The 22,182-nt window shown below is 43.7% G+C and overlaps 1 protein-coding gene across 14 annotated transcripts in view; it reads left to right on the top strand.

Moving 5' to 3' along the window:
* COL9A1 (collagen type IX alpha 1 chain) overlaps nt 1–22,182 on the top strand; it is a 205,032-nt gene that overhangs the window by 74,257 nt on the left and 108,593 nt on the right. For 11 of the 14 annotated variants that reach the window (XR_008314079.1, XR_008314080.1, XM_053286751.1 and 8 more), the window contains 3 exons: nt 13,915–13,988; nt 15,751–15,828; nt 17,299–17,431. Coding sequence is in view for 12 of the 14 variants with exons in the window: in XM_053286751.1 (XP_053142726.1) it covers nt 13,915–13,988; nt 15,751–15,828; nt 17,299–17,431 (285 nt within the window). In the remaining 2 variants the exon portion in view is untranslated. Of the gene's footprint in view, nt 1–5,219; nt 5,350–13,489; nt 13,602–13,914; nt 13,989–14,118; nt 14,229–15,750; nt 15,829–17,298; nt 17,432–22,182 lie in introns of those variants that run through there. The other 3 variants (XM_053286753.1, XM_053286752.1, XM_053286757.1) reach the window with 3 other exon arrangements.

Raw genomic sequence — 22,182 nt, 5'->3', positions numbered from 1 at the left:
GCAACAGGGAGAGGAGAGTTCCTTCTCCATTGCACCACCTCTTCCTTCTTCCAAGCTATTTCAAGAAGTGTGGAGGGTAGGAAGTGAGAGATAGGGGGCAGCAGCTGGAAAACCAGATGGTATCCTCTCAGGAAACTATTTTCAGCACACAAGCTGCCAGTGGCTGACACCTTTTACAGAAATGAATAATATACTTCTTGATCTCCTAAGAAATTAAAACAGAGTTGGCACAAACCAAGGAATGCCTCCAAAGAGCTGTCCCCTCCACTTAAATGAAACGGGAAATCTTGCATGTGAGGGAACCAATTGCAGTGTGACTCTTGGGGCAAACGTGAGCTTTGTTGGCAGGGCATGATTTCCATTGGTACTGCAGTGAGGGAGGAACAGCAAATGCCTTTCCCCAAAACTGTCGTCCTGGTCCAGATCAGCGGCCCCTGTGAGGCTATTTTGGGGGTGGGGGGTGAGCATGAAAGGGCAAATGACATGCATTAAAAAATGTCTAGTTTTGTCCTAAGAAAAGGATGTGAGTGCACGGGCCTTGGAATGGTGGGAGCAGCAGGGGCTAGACATCCCCTTTCCAAAGATTAGCCACATGGGGCTGAGCCCGAAAAGGGATAATTAAGCAAAACATAAAAATAACAATCAATCGTAGTCAAGGATGATTGACTGATTGTAAAAAGAGATGTGTAATCGGTTTGTGCTCTCTAGGATCTAGCAGCTGACTGCAGAGTGTTGCTTGCTGTGGCTAGCTTCAGAGTAAGTAGTGGGGGAGCCCATCTGAGCTGAAGTCAGACTCAGAGAACTATTATATTTGGAGAGAGCAAGAGAGGGAGAAGGTGTGTGTTGGAGTTCATTGTAGAGACCAAAGAGTACTGAAAAGTAAATGTCTGGTTCTATCACTCTATGAATATTTATGAATGGACTGTCTTTTCAGTACAGTTGGCTGAGATCACGGTTGACTATAATTTTTAATTTCATTAGACCCATTTGCTGCCCTCTTCTTTTGAAGTAGAGTAGGCTTCATCTAATCTACTGTCCAATCATATGCATATTTACTCAGAGATTAGTGCTACTGAATTCAGGGAGGTGGGGAAATGACTTGACTAGCAAGCCAGAGATTGCCGGTTCAAATCCCTGCTGGTTTGTTTCCCAGACTATGGGAAACACCTATATCGGGCAGTAGCGATATAGGAAGATGCTGAAAGGCATCATCTCACACTGCGCGGGAGATGGCAATGGTCAAACCTTCCTGTATTCTACCAAAGATGACCACAGGGCTCTGTGTGCGCCAGGAGTCAAAATCAACTCAACGGCACATTTTACTTTACCTTTACTCCTAGGTGAGTGTTCATGGAATTGTAGCTCATGCCTCCTTAAATGCATGCTCTGCAGGTCTCAGCCATTTCTAAGTAAATTGTGTTGTTCTGCAGGTGGGATGAGAGCAATTACTGAAATAAACTCTGCGTCAGGATGCCCTTGAAGCTTCACCTGGTCCAGAACACTGCTGCAAGGATGCTCATGGGCACAAGTTGCTCCAGGAGTGTCACACCCATCCTGTGGCTGCTTCATTGGTTACTGGTCCATTTCTGGGCTAGATTCAAGGTGCTGGTCTTGACCTTTAAAGTTCTACATAGCCTGGGACCAGGGTTGCTGTCAGACTGTATTTGCCCATATGAAGCTGCCAGGCCCCCCACTCATCATCTCAGGCCCTGCAACTAACAGAGATCTGATTGTAGTCCCTCAGCTTTGGAACACCCTCTCCAAAGAGCTTCGCCATGCTCCCTCCCTCAATGTGTTTTTTAAAAACAATTAAAAACACTGCTTTTAAAAGAGGCTTTTAAACATTTTATCTGCTGCTTATATCGGGTAGGTTCTTTTTATAGTTCTCAGTTTTTAGCTTTTTATTAATAACTTTTAATTTGAAACTTTACAAAAATGGAATTTTAAATGTGGTTTTAGCCTGGTCTTTCAACTTTTTAAACTTTATTTTTTTTTAATTTTACATTGTATCTATTGTATTAATGTTGTGAGCTGCCTCGTGTACTGGAGGGGCAGGGTATAAATATTTTAAATCAATAAATGGACCTCAAACTCAAAGGATTAAAAAAAAAAGCCTCAGAAAAATGAAGACGGATGTGTGTCTAATAAGAAGTGCTGTAGGAGAGAGAAGAACCAAACAAAAACAGACCATTCTGTTTATCCTCCCCTCTAACTTCCTAAAAACTAGTGCCTGACATTGTAACTAAGGAAGACTGGTGCAGCGAGAGCATCAGAATAGCAGCTCTTCCTGACCAACTGTACTGGCGCTCACATGGGAGGGTGACAATTGATTACCACCCTTTCCCCAGGAGGCTCTCTGTGCCACTCAGAAATATGTCCTTGTGAGTGGCACAGCCCTTAAGGACATATTTTTGGCTGGCAGAGAGGGCTTCCTGGGGAATGGGAAGTTGTCAAGTATCTTCCCCCCATGTGTACTGGTGTGATTAGTCTGGAAGTGCTGTTATTCTGGTCGTCTCACTGCACTGACACTTTCTTAGTGGGGATGTCATCCAGTGTTTTCCCCAGTTCCCATAATCTGCCCTACCATGAAGCAGACTAAGTTCATCACCTCAGACTGCAGATCTGGGGAAATAGATTTGCTATGGTTCTTCTGATTTGTTGTCCCCTGTCTCCTTTTCCTCCCCTCTCCAGCTTGCAAAAGGAGGAGAGAGTGCATTAGCTGTCCTAAGTGGCTGACACGCTCTCCTCCTCCTCCTCCTCCTCCTCCTCCTCCTCCTCCTCATGAGCTGAGTAAGAGGTAGAGTGGTTTGCTCAGTCACCACTGGAGTTGATGACTGGGCAGGGAGCAGCAGGGCAAGAGGAATATTCTTGCCCTTCTCCTCTGCCCACAATCTCAGTGGGATGCTTGCTACACATCCAGCTGCCTTTCTTTCCCTTTCCCATGAGGCTTTTAACTAATTTTCATTAAATGTTTCAACTTATACTTTCATCAGCAACGGATTGATTTCTTAATTTTTTAAAAAGGTTTTAAGAGCACATGCAGCTCACAAAGGGGAAGTTAAGAATGTTGTGTTGGCAGAGTTCCAGGGCAGGTAACAAGAAAATAATGAAGACAGATCTCTCTCTCTCTCTCTCTCTCTCTCTCTGGTGATCTGATTTCTTTCAGAACAAGGTTGTCCAAAAAAGACCACTGCTTGATATATGGTTACATAACATTAATTACACCCTGACTGTCTTGAACCTCCATGCTATAAAAAACCATACTGGGTCCCCTGTGTGAGTAGTTTCTTAGGAATGATCTGGGATCAACACACAAGAGTGTGGGGCAATGTCTGACTAATTGAATGGATTGGGAAAGCAGGCATTAGCTGTGCAGCCCAAGTAATGGCCCCGACTAATTCTCCTAGTTTGGAAGGAAGTGATATTGAGCCTGCCTGATGCACATCTGCTCACATCACTTTTGCAGATTCAGTTTCTATAGACTCAGCTATAAAGATGTGACTATTAAATTAGACTGTTCGGTTTCTTGCCCATCATGTGACTATTCAATTTGATTTGACAATTCAATTTGTCCCATCATCTCTGAGCCTGCTGTGTTTCCACTCCAGTGGTTTTGTCCTTGGATGCTACAGTTCTAGCAATAACAATTTCTACTGTTTGTCTAGCACCAACATTGTGTTAGGTGCTGTACAGTAAAAAATCTAAAATCTCACTGTTGGGAGGTGAGAGTGACACAAAGCATGGGTCACCTCACTGGCCTCCTCTAGAATCATGTTATATTGGCATCTGTTAGGATACTAAGTGTGATGGGCCACTGATGGGATCACATCCAGGGGATGGGGCTGCAGCTGAGCAGTGGAGAACATGTGCTGAATGCAGAAGGTCCATGGTTTCCCCCTTGGCATTTCCAGGGAGGGCCGGGAGAAACCCCGGAGAGCTACCATTAGACAGAATGGACCAATGGGCTGAATCAGTATTAAAAAGGCAGCTTCCTATACTGTTTTCACCCAGGATGGCATTTCTTATAAATAAAGGTAAAATGTGCCGTCAAGTCGATTTCGACTCCTGGCGCCCACAGAGCCCTGTGGTTTTCTTTGGTAGCATATAGAAGGGGTTTACTATTGCCTCCTCCCGCGCAGTATGAGATGATGCCTTTCAGCATCTTCCTACATCGCTTCTGCCCAATATAGTAGCAGCAGGGATTCAAACCAGCAACCTTCTGCTTGTTAGTCAAGCCTTTCCCCGCTGTGCTACTTAAGGTGGTTTTCTTACATCCAGTTTTATCAACATGTTCATACAAAGTACAGAAATCCTTTTGCAATGTAGTTGCAGACAAGGAGCATGGTGTGGCGGGGGGGAGGAGAGAGCTGATCTTGTGGTAGCAAGCATGCTAAGCAGGGTCCGGCCTGGTTCGCATTTGAATAGAAGATTACACATGAGAATTATAAGCTATTAATGGTATGGGGCCACAGAGCATCTGCATGCTTGCATGTAGAAGGTTCCAGGTTCCTTCCCTGGCATCTCCAAGATACGGCTGAGAGGGACTCCTGCTTGTAGCTTTGGAGAAGCTGCTTCCAGTCTGGGTAGACAATACTGACCTAGACGGACCAATGGTCTGACTCGGTAGAAAGCAGCTTCCTATGTTCCTATGATGCAACTAAAGTAGTTTTGACTATGCACCATTGAAATCCATGCGGAAATACAGTCTAATTTGAAAACTCAAAACTTCAGTTGGACTCAGCTATTACTAACTTAATCTGGATCCTGCCCAAGGTAAAATTAACAACAGTTCTATCCAGCCAAGACTAATAACTTGCTCCAAGTGAGCCTGGCATGAGATTTTTCTCAGGCGCTGACACTATTCTAATGGAAAAAGTTAATGTATATATAGCCTTCCCCCAAAGCAATCCTTCCAAGTAAAGTGACAGTGCCTATTTGATATTTTACATTTCAAACAGAGCATGAGAATCAGGACACAGTTTGCTCCAGCCACATTTTATTGTAATATGTCTGAACATGAACAGAGGGACCCTTCTCTGCTGAATACTTTGAAGGCTCTTACAGCCAGGTCTTTCTAAAGCTCTTTGGTTTGTGCAACCTCATCACCACCTGATGCTTTTCCTGGAAGCCTCCTGCCATAAGACAGAGGGGACTTTATGTTGTGTTGTTGAGAAGTTTGTCCCAGTGGGGATCCTGTAGAGAGTGTCAGGGGTGGAGTCGAAAAGGAGAAAAAGGAAAATAGAGTTGTTGCTGAATAAACCTTAAGTTAATTTACGTAAGAATTCTTTGTGTATATGAGGAAAGCAGCTATACAACATTTGGTGACGAGATTTTGAACCAGCTAAGCATGTGAGTCTGCAAAGCTTGTGAATGTCCCTGCAACCTCATTTTATTGCATCACTGGGCCTCCATTCCTGAACTGTGTTTTTTCTACTGCTGCTGCTGATTGTTTCTCCAGCTTCCTGCACAACCCCTGAAGGTACTTTCCCCTTATCTATCCTGGACTCTGCTCACTGCATGCCCACGGCAAGATGACTCAGATCCCACCTTTTTTCTTGTCCACCCCAGGAGAACCTGCTCTTCCCTCAAAACAATGGAGGTCCTATTTCTGCAATTACCTTCTCTTTATACAGAGCCCTGATTTTATTCCAGCAAAGCAGCAAGCTATATTGCTTCACTGCCTGGGCCCTGAAGGACAGAGAATATATAATCATTTGCCCTTTCCTGACAACTTGGAAGGGGATTCCATGAAGCTGCTCTTCAAGCCTTAGATGATCATTTCAAACCGACTTTGAATGTGACTGCTGAATGTTACAAGTTCTATTCTAGATCCCAAATGCCTGGTGAAGCTATTGATCAGTATATCACAGCATTGCGTGCCTTAAGTGTACACAAACTGGTTAAGTGTAACCAACTTTACTGATAAATTGATCAGGGATCAGATTGTTATGAAACTGAACTGCTCCAAACTGCATTAAAAACTGCTATTGGAAAGGAAACTTACCCTGAGTAAAGTTGTAGAGGTGGCTAGGAGGGTGGAAAATGCTCTTCAACTCCAAAACTCACCTCCTAATATCCAGACTGTTCAGTCTAAATTCTTCCAAACTCAATCTTCTCATATGGCACTGCCCCCCAAATTGGCAGCACAAGAAAGGAGGAGCTACTAATGCTACTTGAAACTGAAAACTAACAAATCGCCAGGGCCAGATGGCATCCATCCAAGAGTCCTCAAAGAACTCAAATGTGAAATGGCCGACCTCCTTGCTAAAATATATAACTTATCCCTGCAATCGGGCTCTGTACCGGAGGACTGGAGAGTAGCAAATGTAACACCGATTTTCAAAAAGGGATCCAGGGGCGATATGGGAAATTACAGGCTGGTTAGCTTAATGTCCATTCCAGGCAAATTGATGGAAAGACTCCTGAGGAAACTTAGTGGTCATGGGATAAGGGGACAAATACATGTGTGGATTGCTAACTGGTTGAAAGACAGGAAACAGAGGGTAGGTATAAATGAAGAGTTTTCACAATGGAGGGAAGTAAGAAGTGGGGTCCCCCAGGGATCGGTACTGCTTTCATTTATTCACAAATGATCTAGAAGTAGGGGTAAGCAGTGAAGTGGCCAAATTTGCAGGGGATACCAAACTCTTTCGGGTAGTGAAATCCAAAACGGATTGAGTAGCTCCAAAAGGATCTCTCCAAACTGGGTGAATGGGCAAATGTGGTTCAGTGTTGGCAAGTGTAAAGTGATGCACATTGGGACGAAGAACCCCATCTTCAAGTATATGCTGATGGGATCTGAGCTGTCGGTGACTGACCAGGAGAGGGATCTTGGGGTCGTGGTGGACAGTTCGTTGAAAGTGTCGACTCAATGTGTGGCAGTTGTGAAAAAGGCCAATTCCATGCTAGGGATCATTAGAAAGGGGATTGAAAATAAAACTGCTAATATTATAATGCCCTTATACAAAACTATGGTGTGGCCACACCTGGAGTACTGCATACAATTCTGGTCACCACATCAAAAAAAGGACATTGTAGAACTGGAGAAGGTGCAGAAGAGGGCAACCAAGATGATCAGGGGCCTAGAGCACCTTTCTTATGAGGCAAGTCTACAACACCTGGGGCTGTTTATTTTAGAAAAAAGACGACTGCGTGGAGACATGATAGAGGTCTATAAAATCATGCATGGTGTGGAGAAAGTGGACAGAGAGAAATTCTTCTCCCTCTCCCATAACACTAGAACCAGAGGTCATCCCATGAAATTGATTGCTGGGAAATCTAGGTCCAACAAACGGAAGTACTTTTCACACAATGCATTATCAACTTGTGGAATTCTCTGCCATGAGATATGGTGACAGCCAAGAGCCTGGATGTCTTTAAGAGGGGTTTGGACAACTTCATGGAGGAGAGGTCTATCATCGGCTACTGGTTGGAGAGCTATAGGTCACCTCCAGCTTCAAAGGCAGGATGCCTCTGAGAGTACCAGTTGCAGGGGAATAACAGCAGGAGGGAGGGCATGCCCTCAACTTCTGCCTGTAGGCTTCCAGTGGCATCTGGTGGTCCACTGTGCGAAACAGGATGCTGGACTAGATGGGCCTTGGGCCTGATCCAGCAGGACTGGATCCAGCAGGGTTCTTATGTTCTTACTGATTTAAGAACATAAGAGACTCTGCCCATAAAGCCAATTTTCCTTACTGTCCTGCATGGAAGGTCACTTGCAACAGGTGTGAAAAAAAGCAGGGGCGGGGGGGGGGCACTTTGCTAAAGTTTGCAAGTATGCTGTATACTCCATTACTGATTCACCATATGATAAGGATGAGGCAGCTGAACTGCTTCCTGGCAGGGTTTAAAGTGTGACAGAGTCAGAACCAGCTTCTTCACATTGTCACGTTAAACTTAATGGCCATGAAGTGAGGATGTTGGCTCATTCTGGTTCTCCGTACACTATAATTTCCCATCTGATTTACAAGAGACTCCTCATCACATCAGATCTACACTTGAAGCTTTCAAACATCCACCCGTAGGGATATGGAGGTTCCCATATTGCCATAAACTGATATTTCACTGCCAACTTGGAATACAAAGGATGTACTGCAGAAGGGAAAATGTATGTGTCACAAAAAAAGAGTCTCACTATTGGGCTGGGGACATCAGAAAGATCTACGGATCATGTTAGACCCAAATAGCATGGAACCTCATTACAGTCGATGGAACATCCATACACCGATATGATAGCTGATTTCTTGGATGTTTTTGCTGATATTCCTGACGCTACCATACATTTCAAACATAAAATTCAGATGAAGGCAAATGCAATACCTGTACAACACAAAATGAGGAATATACCCATAGCACTGCGCCAACCACTTAGAGAGGAGCTCAAGACTTCAGTGTGCTGACATCACAGAACCTGTTGATTAATCTGAATGAGTTTCTCCCATTGTTCTTGTGTGGTACACTTCAAATGTACAAGAGATATGAACTCCACCATGGTAGTTGATTGTCATCCATTATCCAATACTGAGAGAGGCTTCAGTGTTCACAACTTTGGACTTGTCTTCAGCTTATCACCAAATGCCTCTGCTCAAATGTTTTCGCAAATACAAGGCCTTCATTACCCCAGCAGGTCTTTTTCAGTACAAAAGACTGCCCTTTGAATTAGCCTCTACAGCTTCGGTATTTCAATTTGCATGCCATTTGCATGCCATTTTGGGGACTATGGATGGCATCACTTACTTTTAGGATGACATTTTAGTGTATGGCAAAATCATTGAGGAGTATGATGCTAAATTGACAGAGGTCTTACGAAAACTACAACATCATGGACTTACTATCTCTGCAGAGAAATGTCAATTTTGCACACATTCAGTGACATACTTGTGATGCACAATATCTGAGTGCCATACATCCCAAAATAGACTTGGTGAAAGCTGTTTAGGAAGCACCAGAGCCACAGAACAAGCATGCACTTTGCTCTTTCTTAAGACTGTGTATTAGATAATTTGCCTCCAAAGTTGTTCCATTGTGTCTTCTTTTTAAAAATAATGTAGCATTTAACTGGGATGCATGTTGACAGGCTAGTTTTCAGACTATCAAATTGTCCATTGCTGAAAGCCCTGCTCTCACTTCTTTTGACATCAACAAGCACACTATTGTAACCACTGATGCTTCCGAATATGGTTTGGGTGTGTCTTGACCCAGCAAAAGGGGACAGGGAAGTTACAATTGCCTTTGCTTCCAGAGTGCTTATGGCACTAGAGAAGATATATTCTGTCATTGAAAAAGAAGCTCTATCATGTTTTTGGGCAGTAATGCACTTCAGGGCTTACTCACAGTGCAGAAAATTCACTTTATGGTCAGACCATAAACTCCTGTCTGCTTTATTTATTACTCAGGGATCAAGTCAAGCAACCCCAAGAACAGTCAAATGGATCACCAGACGTATGGATTTTGATTTCCAGGTGGAATATCTTCCAGGTTTTCGGAATACAACAGCAGATTGTTTATCTCAACTTACACTTCCAGGCCAAGAGGAGATCCCAGAAGACGAGGATGAAGGAGTAGTAATTGTGCAAATAGCTTCATCCACTGTTGGAGCGATTACATCTTCTGAATGGAAAGTGGCCTTCAGTGCTGATCAAGTGGTTACTGAACTTAAACCTTATATAACTAATGGATGTCCGTGCATAAACAAGGTACCTGAGTATCTTCAACCATACATTCTGTAGCGAGCGAGCTTTCTCTTCTCAATGCGCTGGTGCTGAGGACTGATTGTTTGGTGGTGCCAAACCTCTTTACAAGCAAAAGTGATCAAAATTACCCATGAAGGTCACCTGGGCATGATCTTGACTAAAAGGTGAATTAGAGAAAGTTTTTGGTGGTCAGGTATGGACAAACACATTGAAACTGTAATCGCACTGTATGGCTTATGTTGTATCTGATAAATCACAGATTTTTACCACCCCCTTGACTCCAGTAGAATATCCCAATGGTCACTGGGAAAAACGTGCTTTGGGTATTTATATATTTATTATTTAGCATATTTGTATACCGCCCACTACTGAAGTCTCTAGGTGGTTTAGAACATTAATACAAAACAATTTTAAAAAACAACAATTTAAACCATAGAAAAGTTCAAATTAAAATAACTAAAGTTCAGTTCAGTTTATTGCGATCTTGGATCAAATACACAATCCAGATCAAATAAATCTACCCTGAGGGTAGATATCAGTATAAACACATACATGCATATACACATGTAGAATTTGTCCCAGTGGGGATCATGTAGAGAAAGTGGGGGTGGGGGTGGAGTCAAAAATGGAAAGGGGGGAGAAGGAGAAAATGGAGTTGTTGCTGAATAAACCTTTAGTTAATCTACATAAGATTTCCTGTTGTATATGAGGAAAGCAGCTATAAAATAGCTTGTTTCATATGAACACATCGTTTTTTTGCCTTTTTGACTCTCAGGGAGGGCCAGCAGAAGTGTTTCCTGTCTCCTTATCAGGGAGACAGCCACCCTGTGTGGACGTGTACATCCTGAAAATCTGTACAACTTTCATAATCACCTGGGAACATGAGGCTCTACCAGTCACGTTGCAGAGCCAAAGCACACCAGCATCCATTGTACCAAGGAATGCCGGATCCTATTCCATACACAGTTCGACTTCCCCGCTAGAGCTGTGGTTTTCAGAGTATGGCTTGTGACCTGCTACTAGGTCGCAGAAAGGGTTTTTGGGGGGTTTTTTTTGGATGAACTCTCAAAATATTGTCCACACCATTTTAAAGCAACATTATAGTCAAGCAGATACAGGATTAATAGCTTGTTTCTTGTAAGATTGCTACATTTAAGCTTACACGCTGCATGCGCAACGTAGCAGTTTCAGTGCAGCCAGTCAACTAATGAGAATGTTTCCCCACTCACTGATGTGGAGACACAAGCTGTGGAACACAGTCAATAAACTCTAGCATGTATTGCCCTATTTTGGTTCCATGAAAACTCTTCTGATAATCAATTATCCTTCTTTGTCACAGGGACAAGTGATTGTCTTCAACTGGATCATGAGAAAAGTTTGAAAACCATTGCCCTCAAAAAAGGTGTAATCTTGCATTGGAGTCTCCTGCTACCAAACATGAGCTCAGGGCACTTCCCCCTACCATCTTCTCTCAGGACAGTTGGACAGCTCCTGCACTATAGGCCCTTTCCATACCAAAGTCTTGTATGTGAGATGTGGTGTGGTGTATTGGCTATGGGACAGGTCCTGGTTCAGATCTTGTTTGGGGAGAGCCGTAGCTCAGTGGCAGAGCCCATGTGTTGCTTGCTGGAGGTGGAATTCAGAGGTGGAATCAGAGAACCACAGAATGTTAGAGCTGGAAGGGACCTTGGAGGCCTTCACCCCTGCTCAGTGCAGGGAACTGCTAAAGCACCCCTGAGCACACTCTTGCACAAGGCAGACTATTCCACTGTTGAACAGCTCTTACCTAGGAAATTCTTCCTAATGTCTAGCCTAAATCTGCTTCCTTGTGATTTCAACCCATTGGTTCTAGTCCTGCCCTCAGGAACCACAGAAAACAAGCCCTCTCCTTCTTCTATGTGACAGCCCTTCGGACATTTGAAGACAGCTATCATATCTCCCCTTCTCCTTCTGTTCTCCATGCTAAACATACCCAGCTTCCTCGACCATTCCTCATAGGACTTGGACTCCAGACCCTTCGCCACCTTGGTTGCTCTCCTCTTGAAGGCATCTCCAGGTAAAGCATCTCAGGCAGCAGCAATGAGAAAGATCTCTCTCCAGCAGACCCTGGTGAGCAATTACCAGTTACAGTAAGTACATGGCAGGATGGACCAATTGCTTGACCAGCACAAGGCAGCTTCATGTGTTCATATACTGGTTTTGACCTCTAAAGCCCTTAATGGTTTGGGCTCTAGATATCTGAAGGACTGCCTGCTCCCAAGGGTTTCTGCCCACTTGGCCAGATCATCAGAGGGGGCTCTGCTCTGCATGGCAATGGTGAGAGAGGCTTTGTTGTCGAACACACGGGACAGGGCCTTCTTAGTCATTGCCCCCAGGCTTTGGAATGCTTTCCTGGCTGAAATCTGCTGCTCAGTCTCCTTGACACTTTTTAGGGGGAAAGTGCATAGAGAGAATTTTTTTCTCCCTCTCACAAAACATTAGAACCAGAGGTCATCCAATGAAATTGATTGCCAGGAAATTTAGGACCAACAAACGGAAGTACTTTTTCATACAATGCATAATCAACTTGTGGAATTCTCTGCTACAAGATGACAGCCAACAACCTGGATGGCTTTAAGAGGGGTTTGGATAACTTCATGGAGGAGAGGTCTATCAACGGCTACTAGTCGGAGGGCTGTGGGCCACCTCCAGCTTCAAAGGTGGGATGCCTCTGAGTAACAGTTGCAGGGGAATAACAGCAGGAGGGAGGGCATGCCCTCAACTTCAGCCTGTAGGCTTCCAGTGGCATCTGGTGGGCCACTGTGTGAAACAGGATGCTGGACTAGATGGGCCTTGGGCCTGATCCAGCAGGGCTGTTCTTATGTACTTCTGTTCTTATATACTTTTGTATGATGTATTCTAATTTTTGAGATCATCTGTACTTTGTATTTTAATTATGCATTGTTTTGTTTTAATTATATTGTAAACTGAGATTATTTTAATGAAAAACAGTATATAAATAAATAAATAAATAAATAAATAAATAAATAAATAAAAAACCCTTTTCAGCTGTGTGGACACTAGGCAGCTTTAGGCAAACACCATCTCATCTCACCCTCAGGCCTCCATCTGCTGTACGTGAATAACATTTATCTGACTTACTTCTCTCAGTGGCACATCTGGGTCTTTGTCTGCCTGACCATAGTAGGCTCTTGAGCTTTAAAGAGAAATGTGTGCTTAAAATTTATCTATTCTAAAGTGTTTCCAGTAATAGATTGTCTAACTTGCTGGGGCAGAGAAATGATAATCCATTGAACTAGGTAATCTGGGGGTTGTTGGCGGTTTTGGGGGTGTGTGTGTCAGGATTCATATTTAAGCTGTGAACCCTTCATAAACTGTCTGCTTCTGTTCAGCAAAAGTTCTCTGCAGCTGAGACTGCCTCATTAGGAAGTTAGAAGTTAGTGAGAAAGGAACATCCCCCCACCCACCAAACATTTGGAGTGTTTGAACTTATCCAGATTAGTCGAATTGCCAAAATATACATAATCTTCCTGGGTCACTTCCAGGCTGTAACCCTGCCCCCCCCCGCTCTGCTTTCCTGCCATCTCGCTTACTGGGCAACGTTATTTGAGTTCTTCTTATGTCCACATCCCTCCTTTTCTCCCCCCTCCTTTTTATATCCCAGCTAAATTCCTCCCTCACATCCCTCTAGCACACGTAAGCTTGTCCAGTGCCTACCTCCACTTTGCATCCGGATTATTAAAACAGCCCTCAAGCGTCAGTCCCCACAGACGCTGTGCAAGGGGCAGAGAGGGTTGACTCCAGCAGGGACACCTTTCCTTTTCCTTTGATGGGACCAAAGGCAGAGCATTGAATCCAGTCATCTACCTACCTAAAGCCAAGATAGGGTGGGAAAATGAAGAGCAGCTGGTAAGCAATTGGGTGTCTTTCTGAATGAGAGCAGCAAGGGGGGAAAGTTCAGTGGATTGCCTTTAACCCTCTCTTTGCCAGCTGAGCCTTCGGCCTCATTTTGGTCACAGTCTGAGACAACTACTCCGATCCCTTTTTGTTGCACTGGGGAAAATGATACAAACTGGAAACTTGAAAGTGCTTTGCTTGCCAACTACTAGCAAAGCTGTAAATCATGTATTTATGGGTTTAATCTGCATGACGAGGAGATGAAAGTGGATGACATTACTAGGCAGTGTGCATTCCTGTTTATGCTGTCTTTCTTTACCTACAGGCACTATCCCATTTTCTTTTGTATGTGCTGTTTTCTGGGCTTTCTGGGATCAGCTGTTACTCAACAGCAGACAAGTAAGAGTTTTCTTTATTACACTTTTGGCAGATGTTGGCAGTCAAAATGCTTCTGCCTTAACTTAGCTAGATGTAAGAGTGTAAAGTAGTTAGCCATCGCTTTAGGTTATTGCATAGGCATGAAAAATGAGGGTATGAGATTGAGAAAGAACCAGGAATTTTGGAAAGATGTTTTTTAATGGCTGGCATTTTAAGCCTACCTGTTAAATGTTACACTCCACTGAGCAAATAAATGCCATGGTAAGTGAACTGGAGTTAGACTTTGAGAAATAGATGTAGTGGGTATGTGGGGTTTTTTTGGTAATTTCTCCAGGCAATGAATGCACAGGTGTTTGAGTTACACATAACCACTTGAGGACGAGTTGTGTGTGGTCTGAAAAACATATACATCTTGCACTTAACAGAAGTTGAGCAAATAAGATATATCAGCCTCAAACCCATGTGTGCTTAAGTTCACTGATTTGATGCTGGCCATCAGTTTCCACATGCTGGAACTCCTGTTCTACAGGACCAGCATAGCATCAACTTTCTGTAGGGAGCTAGGGTGAACAAGGACACTAATGCTCAGTTGCCATTTAAAAAGTCAGATCCCTAGAAATATAGCAGGCTTGGTTTCTGGGGTAGCAAAGGAATATGTTTGGTACATTCCATTATTTGCAATGCAATTCCATGCATGTTTATTTAGGGGGAAAGTCCCTTTTAGTGCAGTGGGCGTATTGCCCAGTAAGTGTGCATATAGGATTGCAACCTCAGGCATGGGAGATGGAAGTCTACATTTAGATATCAGTCCTTGAACTAGACAAGAGACTCTCTGTAGGTTGGGAAGGTGTCTCCTTTCAAACTGCATAAGTCTGTCTTCCAGACTTAGTGACATTTTCCACCTCAGCTTGAAACGTGGCATACTTCAGCTAAGTTAAGCCAATGTTTAATTTTCCTTTTTGGTTCTTGAAAGAGGTGTTCGGGTTGTACATGAATGCACTGGGATTCCTCCCTCTACCACAGCTCTCTCAAAGGTGCTTTAGAGAGAGCGAGTGTTTCAAACAGTGAATGACTATTTGTTCTTGCAAGAGACTTTCTTTTATGCTCTTGTTCGCAACCCCCACTGGCCCTCACCTTACAGGGCTTGGTGATCAAACATGGGAGAGGAAGGAGTGTGAACATCTGAAATATCAAGGGGGAAGGGAAAGAAGTCAAGAGCTTGGATTCCCAACTGCTGGTTACGCTGGAGCAGAGTGGGTGCTTCTTTGCTTTACATAAAGTGAAGGTGTTGACTTTGTCAACCAAGTCATTGGAATTTTTAAAAACATTGTCCAAACCACCAGAAGCTCTGCACTGTAGAACTTGTTATATTACAAGCCTGGGCTGAGGAAGGCAACTACCTTGAGAAACTGCAGGGAAGTTAGAGAACAGAAATCTATGACTGCCTTCTTCTTTTTTTTAAAAACCCAAACATTTCATTAGAAATCTAACACCATAGCCACCATCTTCTGAACTATGTAGATGAGGTAGCAGAGTATTACCTGTCTTAGGTTATGGACTTCAGTTGCACCAGAATTTGGCCCCTTTTTCTGTTGTGACTTTAATTCATCTGTGCTCCTGGACCTTCCCCCCCACCCACCAACCACCCGATCTTAAATATGTTTATTTGTAAGTAAGTCCTGTTCATTCCTATCATGCTAACCTCTGAGGAAATGGCTCAAAAGACCACAGAGCATCAAACAACACAATGGACAGGGACAACTTTGTTCAATTTTCCTTGCAGGGTTTCCAGTAACGTTCAGTTCCAACATGAAGACGGACCTCTGCCCACTAACTAGGATTGGCCAAGATGATCTGCCAGGCAAGTACATACCAGTTGCTATATAGACTCTTCTTTTAAATTGACTATTTTACAGTATCTTTTTAATGAGCTATCTCCTTGCTTACTACTGCTTCTACCAGGCATGTAGAAATCTCATTTTGCTGGCAGAGGGGTGGGGGGAACTGCTCTTTAGGTCATTTGTTCATTTGTTAAGCTATTTGTATCCCATTTCTCAATCATGATTTCCGAAAAGGCTGATAGCATTATTAAAAAACAAACAAGGTTATAAACCTAACACGATAAACAGAGGCGTATCTAGGGAAAATAGCACCTAGGGCAAGCACTGAAATTGCGCCCCTTGTCCAAACATCTGACACCCATCTTTCAGATAACTTTACCATAATATCAGCTCAAAAACACAAATCAAGCTTATTAATCTTTTACTCTTTCAAAAACTGTTTAGCAGTGGACGTAGCCAGACCAAAAAATGCTGGGAAACTACAAATTTCAGTCTGCTGGGGCTCATGAAATACCCATTTACTATTTGGAGGTGTACTTGGAAAACTAAACAGAAGTGCTTGTCTAATTCTCTACTATGCATTGTAGCATCACTATTACATAAGTTTTAAAAATAAATGGAGAATTTGACTTTTCCCAGATACTCTGAAAATCATTAAAGGATATGCAGAGTAAACTGTGTCACTGCTTGGAATATATTCTAGTCTTTCAGAAAGACAGTTAAAATGAGAGAAAGAGAGCAAGAAACTCCCAGTGGGCCTTAATACTAAGGATTTCACACTGATTCAAAGACAAACTCACCATTAATAGCCATATTATTAAGACATCATGTTTAACTCACTTATCACAAGAAGCAAAGTAATAGCAAATGAATACAATCCTAGCTCATAAGCTTCAGCTCAGTATTCACAAGCCCTGATTCTCTGTACATAGTGCCAAACTGAATATGTGGACAGTGACTTATATTAAATTAAAAAATGTACCTGTAGCCCCTTTTGGGGGCTTCCTAAGGGCTTGGGGGGGGGTCTGCAAAGGTTCCCCCTCCCCCCACTGGCCCCTAGGGCCTTGCAGGGACCATTTGAGCATGTGCGGTGGCCATTTTTAAAAGTAAATTTTGTATTTAAAAATGGCCACTGAAAACAAAATGGCCCCTGCCATGCTCAAATGGTCTCTATGAGGCTTGGCATTGCCTAGGGCTTCAGAGAGGCCATTTGAGCATGCACGGTGGCCATTTTGTTTTTGGTAGCCATTAAAATTTTTTTTAAAAAAAATAAATGGTGCCCCCTTTCAAGTGTCACCCGGGGCACGTGCCCTGCCTGCCCTACCCTAGATACGCCCCTGATGATAAAACAATACAGTTGTGCAAAAATAGCAGCAAAATGAGCTAAATCAGCAGCAGGGATCAATTCAAGAACAAGACCTCAAGTTGTGCTATCCCACAACATGCTTTCTCAATCTAAAATGTCCAAATGTGCATATTTGTTTGTCTAGGATATGATCTGATTTCACAGTTCCAGCTTGATAAAGCTGCTTCCAGAGGCATCATTCAGCGAGTGGTGGGTTCTACAGATTTACAAGTGGCTTACAAATTAGGCACAAATGTAGACTTCAGGATTCCAACGAGGTAACACATGCAGTTGCTTTTGTTTATTGTCGTTGCAACTCTATGTTTAAATTAATTCTTGTCTGGGCAACTTCTAGCTTTTCCAGAAAAGGAGAAACCCTTTTCTGGGCAACTCTGTTTCAAGTTAAGCTGTTCCCCACTGCAAAGGTCTTATCTTCTGGCTTCTAGGTGATGCGACCAAGGGTATGTGTGCACCAGCTGTTTTCCATGCAGTTTAAAAAATAGGTTATGAATACATAACAAAGTGTAATCTGTTTCCCATACTGTTCTGTTTCCTAATTAGTCTTCTGTCTGTTCTTTCAGCATGATCCTGCATTCATATTAGAATTCAAAGTGGGTCTCCACATGAACAGTGTGGAGAGCCGGATGGGGTTAGGTGGGGAGAGTGGGCCAACCCGCTCTCCCCACACCCGTGGAACCCTGTGTGGCTGGATCGGCCACCCACACGATTACCAGCTCCGTCACAGAGCCAGTAGGGCTTGTGGGGATCAGGGGCCACCTGGCCCACGGAAGTCCCAGGATGTCCCATGTGAGTGAGCGGGACATCCTGGGGAGACCCTCGGGACCGAGAGGCTTGTTTTAACCTCCTAGCAGGGGTCTTCTTGCAAGTCAATGTGCCGCAGAGCTGCAGCACGGCAGCTCACGATCACCAAAAGGAGATTAGCGAATTGCTTGGCGGCAAATCCACCTAAATAACCATCCTTTAAAATGGGGTTAAAGGAGTGAGTGCTCCCTTAACCTCATTTTTTGGATTGTGTGGCAGCTGCCACATTGCAGGGAGTCCAGAGAGAGGAGGGGGGAATCCTCATGATACACTGTGCACTTGCATGGTGCATCATGGTATTTCCAGGGGCCGCGACGACACATCCCGGCCCCCTCCCCTCCCCGCTGCCTTGGTGCACAGGGACTCATCTGGGCATGTGGGGAGCACATCCCGCACTGCCAGATGGATCATCTGTGGGGAGGGTAAGTTTAACCCACTCCCCCTGCAGCCTGCTCCAGAGTCCATTCTCAGTAATCATGAGAAGAGGCTCATTGACTTACATCTTGACTAATGAAGCAGTGGTGCAATAGGAGAAGAACTGGTGCCTCTGAAACATTCAGCTAACTCAGCTCCACTGTTGGCTCAGCAGTGGGGGCAAATTTAGCCAACCTTCTCTTCCCCAGAAAGTGTTCTGTGCAGCCCTCAGGGACATGTTTCTGGGTGGCACAGGGGGCTTCTGAGAAAGGGGAAGTTGTTGGAATTCTGCTCCATACACACTCACACCAGTGCAGCAGGAGTCTGGAACTCTGAAGAACAGGTACTGGACAGGAGCTTCTCCAATGGTACCAGTGCTTCATTAGTCAGGATGTTGGCCAACGGAGACATCATTTGCAGCATGATGCTTCTCAGTGAGGAAGTTCACACATGCATCTTCAAATAATTGAGCAATGATTTATTAGATGCTGAGATGCTGAGTAAAATACATGGATGTGTTCACCATTCTTTAGGATTTCATAAAACAGGTACTAACCTTTGGGTGGAGTATCTTATGTTTGTACAGATAGCAGATGACCCACAGTGTCCCTGCCTAAAGCACTGCCTGCAGCTTCTTCTCAACTATTAATTTTTTTTAAAAAAATAAAAACACTGGCTACATACTTCCACCTATTCAACTCCCAACACACACACCCCACCCGAGACTGAGTTCTTAATTTCTGTTCTGGTATTGCACAATCTCCTAACAACTCCACAAGTCCCCAGTGCAAATGGATTTTGTGAATGGGACAAGGGGTATATATATGATACTCCCAAATGTATGAGAGACCCAACACTGTTTTTTCATTGCCTTCAATCAGCTTCACTGAACAGACTTTCAACTGAGAATATTTGTATTTGTTTTTCTATCTTTTTTTAAAAAAAAAAATCATTGACGTAACGTGAGACATATTATAGGGCTGGTTCTCCCGACCAAGGGCTAAGCAAGAGGAGCTTTCAGCTCGGCTCCAAGCCCCACGAGCGTTCCAGAGAAATGGTAAGAAATGATCTATGTCAGGAAATAAGGGAGGAGGAGGGGGAAGTGATTGTGTGCTAGTCACAATTTGAGGAGGGCAGGACAGGACATGCTTTTTCTCCACCTTCAATACAGTGCTGGCTACACCTGCTGCTGCTGTCCTGCCCAGATCGCGGCTAGTACACGATCCTTTCCCCGCAACCCTACAACCTTGATTTTTGCCGACATGTGGCCATTTCTCGGGAGCACACATGGGAGGGGAGAGCTGGTCTGGAGAAGAGAGCTGGTCTTGTGGTAGCAAGCATGACTTGTCCCCTTAGCTAAGCAGGGTCTGCCCTGGTTGCATATGAATGGGAGACTACATGTGTGAACACTGTAAGATATTCCCCTTAGGGGATGGAGCCGCTCTGGGAAGAGCAGAAGGTTCCAAGTTCCCACCCTGGCTTCTCCAAGATAGGGCTGAGAGAGATTCCTGCCTGCAACCTTGGAGAAGCTGCTGCCAGTCTGTGTAGACAATAATGAGTTAGATGGATCTATGGTCTGACTCAGTATATGGCAGCTTCCTAGGTATCTATATTCCTATGACTCCTCCTCTCCAGCTTCTGGTCATGAGAACCAGCCCATATGATGGCAGGATAGATTTGCACCCTACAATGTAGAACCCTTTAAAATTCTAAAACATTTGTGTCAAAATTAGAATACTGTGAGAGCTGAAGAGACAAACTGGAGCTGTAATTTAGGCAGGCACCATGGATTATGTTCACAGGCATCAATTCCGGCGGCACAAATTAAAGGTGGGTGTTCTCTCCATCAGTGAATTGCACAGTTCCCCTCAGATGAGACTGGAGCATATTTTATGCAACTTGCTTAACCCGATTTGTCAGTAATACAGCCATTCCAGGCTCCTGTTAATAAAGCCGTTATACCTCACCACCCTACACTATCGTTTATTCATATATGAAGCATGTAATTATTTTTAATATTAGTCTAGGACACAACAGCAGCCAGCTATTATGCAGGAAATGTGCTAGCTTTCCTGTAATTTGTCTGGGTATGGTTGAAAGAACTCACTGTCTTTCCTGAAGTGTGTAGCACGTTAAAGCAGTGATTGAACCTAGTGCCATCTGGTGGCTGTAAGGAGTTCCAGCAGTGCTGTTCACTAAAGCTAGTGCTGAAAGAGGCATTCAGGTGATCTTTCAAAGGGTTGGTTTTGCATGTCCTAGCAACATGCACTGTCAGCTCCATTTGAGTCCTGTTTTTCGTGTTCTGAGCAGGGATCATGCCCCTTCAGTGCATTTTTTTAAAGTACTGTGCTCACTGTTGAAATTACTTTCATATTATAATGTAATTTTCCCTCATTCAGCATTAGAGGAATTGCAAAGAGCAGCTAGATAGATTGCATGCACTATATTCTAAGCTCAAGGGTGCCATTGAGAAAAGTAGGTGTAAAAGCCTTTGTATAAAACACATTAAATAGGAAGCTATAGTCATAGTGAAGTGGTCCCAGTAGGATCTCTCTCAGGAGCTGTGTCTGTCAATGCCATACTTTGTTTCTGTGGTTCTGCTAGTGGTCCTTCTTTTGTTCCTTTTCATGTGTTCCTTTATGTATTTTATTTCAGGGGCGTGCAAGAAAACCAGTTGTTTTGTTACCCAATTCATTTTCATTATTAAAAGATTGGTTTTGGTTCAGTACTCATTTGTAACATTTTGATTTGGTTTGGTTACTCATCATTGATTTTTAAACATTCAACCATTCAGATTTGTTTTCCTCTTCTTGACTTGTTTTCATTCTGGTTGCCAGTGGTGGTCAGTAGAGGTCCTCTGTGTACCTGCCTTCTGATGGCTGCCATTTTATTTACCCACAATGCTCTGGATTCAGCTTCAGTCCAGAATACTGAGAAGAAGAAAATGGCACCTACCAGTAGGGGTTGCCATGTTGTTGTAGTTGCTGCCGTTTTATTTCCCCACAATGTTCTGGGCCAATGCTGTGTCTGGAGCTTTGCAGGAAAGTGAAATAGCAGGTACCACAAAAACATGGTGGTCCCCATTGTCAGCTGCCATTACCCCCACCCCTACCCCCCAATGTCTGGACAGACACTGAGAAACTATTGGCTTTGGATTTTAAATGTGTATGGGCTGCTTCAGAGGTAATGCAGAACTACCATTAAACTTGATCTCAGGCAATGTCCTTGAAGCTTGAGAGCACATGCTCCTGCCTCCCATGTGAGTGTCTACATCTGCTTTAGGTCAGAATAAACCAAGATCAGCTGTGACATCTGAACCAACCAATCTTGGTTTATTCTAACCTTTCTCTCGATCCGTTCAGTCGTGTCCGACTCTCGGTCACTCTATGGATCAAAGCACTCCATGCCATCCTATTTCTAACCTACTTGCTTGAAATAAACAGTGATCAGTATCCAAGGTTTGAAGTGAGTTACAGATTGCAGTTTATTTCAAGTAAATAGGTGAGACTAAACCAAGATTGTTTGATCTGGATGTCACAACTGACAACTTGGTTTATTTTAACCCAAATCAGAAAAAAAATGCTTTTGAAAGCATGGGAGGAAGAGTATGTGCTGCTGAGCCTCAGGGAATTTGTGTGGGAGCAGACTTAACTGTGGTGCCACATTACATATGAAGCAGCACTGTATGTGTGGGGAAAATGTTGTGGAATTTCCCTTTTACCTCTGGCCAGACTTGCCTTTCTCTGTTGCCTTCCAAGCAATACTGAAACCATTATTACTATCACCTGTCTAA

This window comes from Hemicordylus capensis, chromosome 1 (assembly GCF_027244095.1).
Source record: "Hemicordylus capensis ecotype Gifberg chromosome 1, rHemCap1.1.pri, whole genome shotgun sequence".
Classification (NCBI taxonomy): Eukaryota; Metazoa; Chordata; class Lepidosauria; order Squamata; family Cordylidae; genus Hemicordylus; species Hemicordylus capensis.
Note: the sequence above shows the minus strand (reverse complement) of the source record. Positions and strands in the feature narration are given on the sequence as shown.